Raw genomic sequence first — 11,775 nt, forward strand, 5'->3', positions numbered from 1 at the left:
GGGTAAAGGCAAATAATAGAACAGCTAGAACAGTCTGGTAAGTTCAGAAAATGACATCACTTTACTGTAATGCAGCCTTTAAAACCAGGAAAACACACTTATGCCATATCACAATATTACCATATCCAAAATCTAAGATGATATCTAGTCTCATATCATGATATTGATATAATATCGATATATTGCCCAGCACTAATGCAGCTTAAAAAGTGTCTCCCTGCAGATAGACAGTAAAAGTGTGTGTGTGTGTGTGTGTGTGTGTGTGTGTGTGCAGGGTGCTGGCGGAGCAGGCCTGCAGGGAGCGGGACAAGGTGAAGGCCGACCTGGATCAGGCGGACCGGAGGAACCTGCAGCTGGTGAGAGAGGTGGACGACCGACACGCCAGCATGGAGACGCTCAACCAGAGCCGGATCAGGTGAAACCCTCTGAGCTGAGCTGACAGTGTGAGGAAGAGTGTGTGTGTGTGTGTGTGTGTGTGTGTGTGTGTGTGTGTGTGTGTGACTGACAACATGCTGACAGAGGGTGCGTTCAGGAGACAGGTTTACAAAAGCGAGAGGCACTGTCACTGCAAACCTTCTGTGTTTGGACTTGAAAAGTGTTTTTTTTTTTAGGTTGGTTTTAGGTTTAGATTCACGAGAACAAGCTAGTCTAACTTAGCTAACGTCTTATTTTTCCTCTGTCTTCATATCAATACTTTCTGGTGTGATGTATGATTGGCTGGAATCAAAAATCTTTTCTCTCTCCCATTTTACCAGAAATTATATTACATTTGGAATCATAATGGAGGATAAAAAAACTGAATTTCTGTTGAATACTTTATTTGTTTTAGGTAAATTTTATATCCATAAATGTAAATGTATTAAGACACAACCCTTATTGGGGGTTTTTATGAGAGAACTATCACTGTACTGCAAATCACTGAAGTATATGGAAAAGAAAAAAACAATAAATCTACTGAACATTATTGATGCCTTAGAACTTTTAGAAGAGACCCCTTAGCTACTTTATTCTATTATTTTATTTTTTTATTTTTATTTGTTATAATTCTGTTTACATTGTGTGCTCCGTTTTCTAAAGAGCCTACTGCTGTTGATGTATGATTTGCCATATAATATTGTAAAATTTATACTCCAAAAAAACAACAAAAAAAAACAACAACTTAGCTAACGTTAGCCTAGCTTGGACAGCAGGAAGCAACAGGGTTTATGGGAAATGTAGTCTTAATGTTGAGAAACACAAAGTGGCTCCTACAGCTATAAAAATATAAATACAATGAAAATTCATCATCTGGCCTCTCTGCTCCCCCCACCAACCAAAAAAAGGGCTTGGAATCAATCAGTAAATTTTTTAATTGATCACCCAGGTGTGACTCTGGGTCTCAATGCCAAAATTACCCACAATGCCCCACATTTCCAAAACACTACTGGAGTCACTTTTATTGCAGTGTCCTAGAATTTGAATGAAAACTGGCTGCGTTCAGCTCTCTGATAACCACCCAGTGAGTTTGGGGGGGCGGGTCCTATGCTAACGAGCCGCTCTCTGATTGGCAGGGGTCTGGAGCAGGATTTCCGGGACCGGCTGGCGGCCCTGCGGAGCCAGGCGGAGCAGGAGAGCGAGGCGCTGCTGCAGCAGGCGGAGCGGGAGCGGGGCGAGCTGCAGGACGAGCTGCGGCTGCTGCGGGGTCAAGAGGTCAGGCTGCAGGACGAGCTCTGCAGCGCCGCGCAGGTGAACCCCGGCTCAGGAAACCCCTTTTTCAAAGTTTATTAATATTGAACGTGTCGCGTGTCCGATCCGACACGTCCTGCACGTCCTCGGGTCCCCAGCAACACGCCCGCCGAGTGTGAAGTAGATCGGACGAACGGTTCTCGAGATACGTGAAGGACACACATACAGACAGAGATTCCTTGCTTTATAGTATGATGGTGGTCTTCTTGGTCTTGTTGGTTTTGGTCGGTCACGATAATCCCGCCCCCAGCCCCTGACGTAAGCGGTTCTTTATTCTAGACCAGCAAAGTGTCGGTGCCACTCTGGAACCGGTCTAGAATAAAGAACCGCTTACGTCAGGGGCTGGGGGCGGGATTATCGTGACCAATCAAAACCAACAAGACCAAGAAGACCACCATCATACTATAAAGCAAGGAATCTCTGTCTGTATGTGTGTCCTTCACGTATCTCGAGAGCCGTTCGTCCGATCTACTTCACACTCGGCGGGCGTGTTGCTGGGGACCCGAGGACGTGCAGGACGTGTTGGATCGGACACGCGACACGTTCAATATTAATAAACTTTGAATAAACAAGCGAACGGCGCTCTGTGCAGCAGCGGGGCTCAAAGCGAGCGACTGGAAGCTCAGTGTGGAGTGTGAAGCTGTTTGGATGAACGGTTCTCCAGAAAGCTGCAACACCAGAGGCCGAGCAGTCTGCCCGCTCCAAACAGGAATGTTTTGACCTAGTTGTTAAAAAAAGGAGCTACATGGATGTGAAATCTAAGCAGCAGTGGTCTGTAGAGGAGACAAACTGTCTCCTGCAACACTTGTAAAGAGACGTAGTCCGCCATTTTGGTTGTTGTGCTTGAAGTTGGCACTAGTGTTGCTGGGAAAGCAGAGACGTATACAGACGTATACAGTAATGATGTGGCTCTCTAGCTCTAGCCCGTGGAAAAGCAAACCGGTTCTTAGAAGGTTCGCAAGTTGAACCAACTGTGAACCGGCACCAGCACCTGGTTCCAGTTGGTGGAAAGGGGGAACCTGAGACTCTGCTGGAGTTACAGCTGTGACCGAAGGCACATTGGATCCATCTGATGTCCAATGTGCCTAATAATGGTAACAATAATATTTTTTGTTGTTAGTATTAAATAGTATTAATGTTATGTGTGCAGGAGAACAGGCGTCTGGAGGAGGAGCTGAACCTGCTGAAGCTGAAGCTGAGCGAAGCAGAGAGTTCAGTGAGCCGAGTGCAGAGAGACCTGGACCAGCTGCTGCAGGACAAGGTCTCACACACACACACACACACACACACACACACACGTTTTGGTAGGTCACCTTCCCCATAAAGTGATGAGAACATCCTCGTGTCCCGGGTGGATGTTTGCTCCTGATGACATCACCTGAAACACAACATGTGAAGGAACGTTCACATTCACATCGCGTGAGAAGGCTAGAGTCCTGTGCTGATGTTTGTTGTATGTGTTTCTGCTGATGACCTTTGACCCCGCTGTGCGCTGACCTTAGAGAGCAGCCAGTGACAGTGCTGCAGGCCGACATGTGACTGTACAGCTGGAGGAACATTTGATTCTGTGTCTCAGATTTTCCCGAGCTCTGTAAGAATTCCATAAAGTCATACAGAGCCAAAAGAACATTAACATAGTGAAACGTCGGCCTTCAGATGGAACTACCAAAGATTTTGAGTGGGTAAAGGTAGAGATCTAGCTACTGCTAGCATTAGCCTCATATAGTTTTCTGTTAGCAAGCTAATATATCGCCACAGAGTGCTGGAGGTTAAACATTCTGCTGTATAAAGCAGCGCAGAGTGCAAGAGCTTTGTTTTTGCTTTTTAATGTGAATCCTGCTTCAGCTTCGCATTACAAAATTTATGACACATTTTGTTACACAAGAATGTGAGAAATGCTTGAAATGGATGCAAGCCTTGTGTAGCCATGTAACAGGCCCAACTGTTAGCATGGAGCTATGACTCAACATAGTGTACGCTAAAGTGTTAGCATGGAGCTATGACTCAACATAGTGTACGCTAAAGTGTTAGCATGGAGCTACTGTCACTCATCATAGTGGACGCTAAGGTGTTAGCATGGAGCTACTATCACTCAACATAGTGGACGCTAAAGTGTTAGCATGGAGCTACTGTCACTCAACATAGTGGACGCTAAGGTGTTAGCATGAAGCTACTATCACTCAACATAGTGGACGCTAAAGTGTTAGCATGGAGCTACTATCACTCAACATAGTGGACGCTAAAGTGTTAGCATGGCGCCTACTATCACTCAACATAATGCATGCTAAAGTGTTAGCATGGAGCTACTATCACTCAACATAGTGGATGCTAAAGTGTTAGCATGGAGCTATCACTCGACATAGTGTATGCTAAAGTGTTAGCATGGAGCTACTATCACTCAACATAGTGTATGCTAAAGTGTTAGCATAGAGCTACTATCACTCAACATAGTGTATGCTAAAGTGTTAGCATGGAGCTACTATCACTCAACATAGTAGATGCTAAAGTGTTAGCATGGAGCTATCACTCAACATAGTGTATGCTAAAGTGTTAGCATGGAGCTACTATCACTCAACATAGTGTATGCTAAAGTGTTAGCATAGAGCTACTATCACTCAACATAGTGGACGCTAAAGTGTTAGCATGGAGCTACTATCACTCAACATAGTGGACGCTAAAGTGTTAGCATGGCGCCTACTATCACTCAACATAATGCATGCTAAAGTGTTAGCATGGAGCTACTATCACTCAACATAGTGGATGCTAAAGTGTTAGCATGGAGCACAAACGCTCTGTGGTCTCTGGATGTTTCAGTGTGTATGATGTCATCACTTAATGGGAAAACGTAGCAGTATATTCCTTTTTAACTGGGATGTGAACTGGTCTGAACCGGTCTGAACCGGTCTGAACTGGCATCTGGAACACTGAGCGCATAAACATAGCAACAGTTTTACATCTAATTACTTACAGATGGAATTTCCTATTTTACACACACACACACACACACACACACACACACACACACACACACACACACACACGCAGAGGAAACATTCATCAATCATTCATCCACCCTGACTACAAGGCTCACTGCTCAGGAGACGAGTCACCTCACACCACTGTGTGTGTGTGTGTGTGTGTGTGTGTTAAAGTCAAACCACTCTTCATCTTCGTCCTGTCATCCTCGTCTCTCTTCCTCTCTGCTCTGACTCTACTGTTACATTCTGTTTTTTTGTATTTTTAATTTCAACCAATAAGCTGTGTTGTTCTGGTTGATTGACAGTTTGGCGGTTTGGACCCGGCCGGCGCCGGACTGAACCACGAGGAGCGATTCTCCGAAATCATCAAAGAGTACGAACTGCAGTGCCGGGTAGGTGTGTGTGTGTGTGTGTGTGTGTGTGTGTGTGTGTGTGTGTGTTCATCTCCCTCTGTATGTAAGAGAATCTGTTTTCCATAGACACTGTTTTTATTCATATATCTATACAGTATATCTATATTTTTTAAAGTTGTATAGTTTGTAAAAAAAAAAATGATTATACTAATGAAGTTTATTCTTACAACACTGAAAACATGTGTATGTTAAACAGTAATTTAATCTTCTGTTCAGTCTGTACTGGTTTCAAGGTTGTTGTCGCTTAATTCAAAATGGAGTAAATCTGATTTTAGTCACAAAAAGTCAAACGCAGGGATCAAGAGAAATTATTTCACTTCAAATGTTGTGCTTCTTTTTTTTTTTTTTAACTCTTTATTTATTTTCAGTTACTATTACACTGAACAAAATCCACAACAAAACGACAGTGATGTCAAAATTAGAAATGAAAACATATAAATAAAAATATAGGGGGGGCAAATGTTTTGCTTGTTTTAAGGAAAATTAGATTTTAAAGACTGAACAGAAGATGAATGGACTTCTTTACAGTGTTGACTGTTGGATGAAAAGTGTTCAGTGTGTTTTACTGACTGTTGGATGAAAGGTGTTCAGTGTGTTTTACTGACTGTTGGATGAAAGGTGTTCAGTGTGTTTTACTGACTGTTGGATGAAAAGTGTTCAGTGTGTGTTACTGACTGTTGGGTGAAAAGTGTTCAGTGTGTGTTACTGACTGTTGGATGAAAGGTGTTCAGTGTGTTTTACTGACTGTTGGATGAAAAGTGTTCAGTGTGTTTTACTGACTGTGGGATGAAAAGTGTTCAGTGTGTGTTACTGACTGTTGGGTGAAAGGTGTTCAGTGTGTGTTACTGACTGTTGGATGAAAAGTGTTCAGTGTGTTTTACTGACTGTTGGATGAAAAGTGTTCAGTGTGTTTTACTGACTGTTGGATGAAAAGTGTTCAGTGTGTTTTACTGACTGTTGGATGAAAAGTGTTCAGTGTGTTTTACTGACTGTGGGATGAAAAGTGTTCAGTGTGTGTTACTGACTGTTGGGTGAAAGGTGTTCAGTGTGTGTTACTGACTGTTGGATGAAAAGTGTTCAGTGTGTTTTACTGACTGTTGGGTGAAAGGTGTTCAGTGTGTTTTACTGACTGTTGGGTGAAAGGTGTTCAGTGTGTGTTACTGACTGTTGGGTGAAAGGTGTTCAGTGTGTTTTACTGACTGTGGGATGAAAAGTGTTCAGTGTGTTACTGACTGTTGGATGAAAAGTGTTCAGTGTGTTACTGACTGTTGGATGAAAAGTGTTCAGTGTGTTACTGACTGTTGGATGAAAAGTGTTCAGTGTGTTTTACTGACTGTTGGGTGAAAGGTGTTCAGTGTGTTTTACTGACTGTTGGATGAAAAGTGTTCAGTGTGTTTTACTGACTGTGGGATGAAAAGTGTTCAGTGTGTTACTGACTGTTGGATGAAAAGTGTTCAGTGTGTTTTACTGACTGTTGGGTGAAAGGTGTTCAGTGTGTTTTACTGACTGTTGGGTGAAAGGTGTTCAGTGTGTGTTACTGACTGTTGGATGAAAAGTGTTCAGTGTGTTTTACTGACTGTGGGATGAAAGGTGTTCAGTGTGTGTTACTGACTGTTGGATGAAAAGTGTTCAGTGTGTTTTACTGACTGTGGGATGAAAAGTGTTCAGTGTGTTTTACTGACTGTTGGATGAAAGGTGTTCAGTGTGTTTTACTGACTGTGGGATGAAAAGTGTTCAGTGTGTTTTACTGACTGTTGGATGAAAGGTGTTCAGTGTGTTTTACTGACTGTTGGATGAAAGGTGTTCAGTGTGTGTTACTGACTCGTCTCTCATGTCTGAACACCCAAACGCCTCCCTGTGTGTTCAATAGAAAGTCAAGGTGAGCAGGTGGACCGATATATCAGTGTGTTGATATATGAAGCCGATATCAGACTCTTATCAATATTATTGTTGTTGTTCTACATTACTGTTAAAGTGATTCCTCTGGTGTGTGATGCTCAGCTCCCTCTGCAGGCGGCAGGTGTTCCTGCCTCAGGTTCAGCTTCAGGTTCAGGTTCAGGTTCAGGTTCAGGTTCAGGTGTGACAGTTAAAATGATGAACAGCCACCAGCTGGTCTCTGAATCAGAATCAGAAATACTTTATTGATCCCCGAGGGCAAATTGGGTTACGTTGCAGTTGCTCACATTCTAGAAGAGAAATGTATATAAGCATAGAGAAATTATAAGAAAAATAGAAATAAGAAATATGTACATTATACTACAATATATAACAATAATAATATAGAAATAAGAGAAATAAGAAATATGTACAAATATGTGCATCATACTACAATATATATAACAGTGTAAATAATTAAATAATTATTGCACAGTTGAATTATTACACAAAATTATTACCAGGTCTACAGCAGGGTTATTATTGTTGACGAAAACTAACAAAATAACGAAAACTAGGTGTGAAAAAACATTTTCGTTGTTGCAAACTGCAATAAAAATAAAAAAGAGGCTTTACAAAAAAACAATAACTAACTGAAACTGTATTGTGTGTTTACAAAACTAACTAAAATAAACTAAAATTATCGAGAAAATGTTTTTAGTTTTTGTCTTTGTCAATTTATTTCATACATAAGCCTAGTATTTAAAATTTTTGAATGTCGCCCCTGAGTAAAACTAACACTGAAACTAATAAAAAACGAAACTAAAACTAAGCATTTTCAAAAAATAAAAACTAAACTAAACTAGCAAACCCGCTTTAAAAACGAATTAAAACTAAACTGAAATTGAAAACAAAGAGTCAAAACGAAATAAAAACTAATGAAAAATGCAAAACTATAATAACCTTGGTCTACAGGTCACTGCCAGTCACTTTGACACAACTGCTGCTGTTATTATTGTAAGTAGGTCCAGGTGATAATTCAATATTCTGGTTTCTGGTCTTTCAGTGAATCATATTGTGATTTTGGGAAATCATGACACACAGTTCTGCCATCTGAACTGATGAGAACAAGCACATTTTATTTAAAAACTCTGACAAAATGAGGTATGAAACATTCGAAGGAGGATTATTTGACTAATTGATGATTATTATAATTATGGCTCAGCGCTACCTGTAAGTTCATCTGCCTCCCATTTTGTCAGGTAACCAAACAACATTCTGAGTCTGAACATCTAGTTGGCTCCTAAAATAGCGAAAGTATCTGGTGAAATTATGGGATGTCCCAGCAGCCACTGTGGCTCATGGAAATAAGCTGGTTAGTTTGCTGTCCTGGTTGCCAGGGGAACAGCGTTGGTTGGTGTGTGTTGGTGTGTGTGTGTGCATGCAGGTTGGTTCAGGATGCTGTGTGGAGCTCAGACACAACATCACCACACTGCTGACTCACTGTGTGTGTGTGTGTGTGTGTGTGTGTGTGTGTGTGTGTGTGTGTGTTTACTGTGTGTGTGTGTGTGTGTGTGTGTGTGTGTGCAGGAGCTGCGGGACAGGAACGATGAGTTGAGCTCAGAGTTGGAGCTGCTGAAGAGTCAGAGGAGCGACAGGAAGTCCAGGCGTTGCCGAGGCGACGGCGAGACGCTGAGCTGGAGCGAGCGGCGCTCCGGCAGCACCGAGTCTGGGTCCGGGTCTGGGTCTGAGTCTGGTAAAACTCCAACACACACACACACACACACACACACAAAATAAACCCACCACTGACCAGACATTCATTACTTGAAACCAAATATTGATTTAAAATGATTTTATTACAAGCTGAAGTCGTTTTATAAGCTTCTGCCAAAAGGTGGGAAAACAAATCCTAAAAAGAAACAACTGGCTTGGCTGGTCTGATCTGTTCAGGTGAAGATATGGACACGCCCAACACACACACACACACACACACACACACACACACACACACACACACACACACACTGTCACACTGTCACTCTGTCACTCTGCTGGTTCAGTGTCAGTTTCACTCTCGGTGTCTGCAGTTTTCTGTCTTGTGTGTTTCAGAGTGAGTTTCTCTTCTGCTCAGTCTGTCTTGTCTTACAGTGAGTCTTGAGTTTTGTATCAGAGTCTTTAGAGTTTTTCTGTCTTGCCGTGTTTCAGAGGATCCGGACATGAAGCGAGGCTCGTCTCCCCTGGCCAGGAAGAAACTGCAGCCGGCCGATAAGAACAGTGAGAACCAGAAACTCTGCACACTGGAACCTGATGTTTACTGTAGTAGTAGTAGCAGTAATACTAGTGTTAGTAGTAGTAGTAATAGTACTAGCAATAGCAGTAGCAGTAAAACTAGTAGTAGTAATACTAGCCGTAATACTAACAGTAGTAGTATTAGTAGTAATAGCAGTAGGAGTAGTAGCAGTAGTAGTACTAGGAGTAAATCATTTCTATTTCTATTCTATTTCTACTAGATTCCTTAATACAGTGTGTGTAGGTTTGTCAATGTGTGTGTGTGTGTGTGTGTGTGTGTGTGTGTCTGTGTGTGTGCAGCCCTGGGCTCTCTGGACAGCCTGTCTGGTCCTGCTGTCAGCATCGAGACTGAACTGGCTCTGGAACAGCTGAGACAGAAACACAACCAGGAGCTGCAGGAGCTCAAGATCCAGCTGGAGACCAAGGTACTGACCAGAGATCAGACTCTAAAACACCAGGTCCAGACTGACCTGAGATCAGAGTCTGATCCAACAGGTCCAGACTGACCTGAGATTGGAGTCTGATCCAGCAAGTTCAGACTGACCTGAGATCAGAGTCTTTCTGCCATTTGAAGCCGCCAACGTGCAACGAAGAAGCCAAAAATCTAAATCTTGAGCTGATTTTGAGTTTTCCATGAATACTGAAATGTCTGAGTTGAAGATGACGAGCTCCATTAAAAACCTTCTTCCTCTCCCTCCTGCTCCTCCTCTTCCTCTCCCTCCTCTTCCTCCTCCAGGTGAACTTCTATGAGCGCAGTCTCGAAATGATGAGACAGAGCATGGAAGTTGAGCGCAAAGACATTTCTCAAGCCTTCAAGGTAGTAATAATAATAATTGTATCTAATTATAATAATACATGATCTTGGAAACCTTACATTCAAGTAAAAATCCTGAAAATTACTATAATCTGACAATGGGAGTTTTCTTTTCTGCTATATCAGGAATTTAAAATGGTGAAGAAATGTTTCTAACACAAATAATTCTATTCCAAAACACCATATATGTTTTTGCTTCGTTTTCATTTTTATTCTGTTTTCTGCTGCAAGCTAGGTTTGACACTGGAAAGTTTGTAAAAACAACAAAAAATTAGTAAATGTTAAAAATCTGATCAAATCGGAAATGTAAACTAGACACAGACAGAAGTAACTGAACTGTAACTCTAAATGAGTTATTCTTATTTAACCATCAATAATTTTGTCAAGAGTCAGAGAGACTTTTCCCGAACAGTGGAGATGAAGACTCGAGACGGTCGGACAAATCATGAATTGACTGCCGGTCAAATCTATCGTGTAAAATCAGTTGCTCGTCGTTAAGCGTATCCATCGGGTTCTCCCGGGCGTGGAACACTCTTCTCGAGATGCGTTCAACTTCTTCATCTATCGCCATGAACTCGGCCATGTTGTGGTTAAGATAGAGTCAGAGGCACCTTAAGTTTTTTTCCTTACTTTGGTTGCTAAGGTCTTTTGTGCAACGGTTTAACAAACTTTAAGGGACTCCTCAAGTATAAGACCAAGATAAGGAGAAAACCTTAAATACTTAAGTGAACATTATAAGGAAACCATAAGGAGAAGACTTAAGGGTGTTTTGTGCAACCGATTTTATTTTAAGGAAACCTTAACTCAGACTTTAAGGAAAATCTTAATTTAAGGTGTTTTGTGCAACCGGCCCCTGACTGCATGTTGTTCCTCTGCAGCTGGAGATCAGTGAGCTGGAGGAGCAGAAGAGCCAGACTGAGCAGCAGGCGAAGGAGCTGAAGGAGGCGCTGGAGAAACTGCAGGCTGCGGGACGAGGAGGAGGAGGAGGAGGAGGGGGCTGGAGCGCTGAGCAGGAGCGCAGGTGAGGAGGAGGAGGAGGAGGAGAAAGGCAGGAGGGATCACCATCAGGCCCTATAGGCTAATTTATACTTCTGTGTCAAAGTGTCTCCATAGATTTGTTGTAGATCTTTGCGGTGCTGCACCTCTCCAAAAATGTAACTGTGTGTGGGACGATGCAAGACCACAAGAAGATTGTCAGTGTTTTAATTGTGTGTGTGTGTGTGTGTGTGTGTGTGTGTGTGTGTGTGTGTGCTCAGGGCCCAGCGGGAGCAGGCGGAGCTGGAGCAGAACTACGCCAGAGAGATCAGCAACCTGGTGCAAAGACTGAGCGCCGAGAAGGACCAGCTGGAGGCCGAGCTGAAGCTGAAGATGGACCAGGAAGTGATGCTGGTCAGGTGGGTTCATGACCTTTCACCTCACAGATGCTCCCCCTGCTGTTTTTCTGATCCAAACACCATGAAGGAGCACAGAGCGGCCCTCTGACTGATGCAGATATCCTTCATGTTAGATTAGAAACTTTCCTACCAGTTAAAAATAACCTCAATGTCTGGTGGCAGCCTCCATTAAAACCAAGAAATAAGAGATAGTAGTATTAATAGTAGTACTTGTTGGACAAGTAGTAGTGGTGATAATACTTTAGTAGCAGTAGTAGTAATACAGGTAATAGTGATGGTGGTGG

General features: G+C 42.5%; 1 protein-coding gene across 1 annotated transcript in view; it reads left to right on the forward strand.

Moving 5' to 3' along the window:
* Positions 1-274: 274 nt before the first annotated feature.
* Positions 275-11,775, forward strand: part of LOC139648656 (ninein-like protein) — a gene marked incomplete at its 5' end in the record, with an annotated part of 28,163 nt that continues 16,662 nt past the window's right edge. Inside the window, 10 exons of the mRNA XM_071524836.1 lie at positions 275-415; positions 1,551-1,725; positions 2,876-2,986; positions 5,009-5,095; positions 8,582-8,747; positions 9,200-9,268; positions 9,584-9,708; positions 10,020-10,100; positions 10,976-11,118; positions 11,354-11,491. Of these exons, the coding sequence (XP_071380937.1) occupies positions 275-415; positions 1,551-1,725; positions 2,876-2,986; positions 5,009-5,095; positions 8,582-8,747; positions 9,200-9,268; positions 9,584-9,708; positions 10,020-10,100; positions 10,976-11,118; positions 11,354-11,491 (1,236 nt within the window). The remainder of the gene's footprint in view (positions 416-1,550; positions 1,726-2,875; positions 2,987-5,008; positions 5,096-8,581; positions 8,748-9,199; positions 9,269-9,583; positions 9,709-10,019; positions 10,101-10,975; positions 11,119-11,353; positions 11,492-11,775) is intronic.

Source organism: Centroberyx affinis, unplaced genomic scaffold (genome assembly GCF_046629955.1).
Source record: "Centroberyx affinis isolate AG114_WGS23_722 - 3 ecotype Tasmania unplaced genomic scaffold, CSIRO-AGI_Caff_v1 ptg001236l_1, whole genome shotgun sequence".
Lineage (NCBI taxonomy): Eukaryota > Metazoa > Chordata > Actinopteri > Beryciformes > Berycidae > Centroberyx > Centroberyx affinis.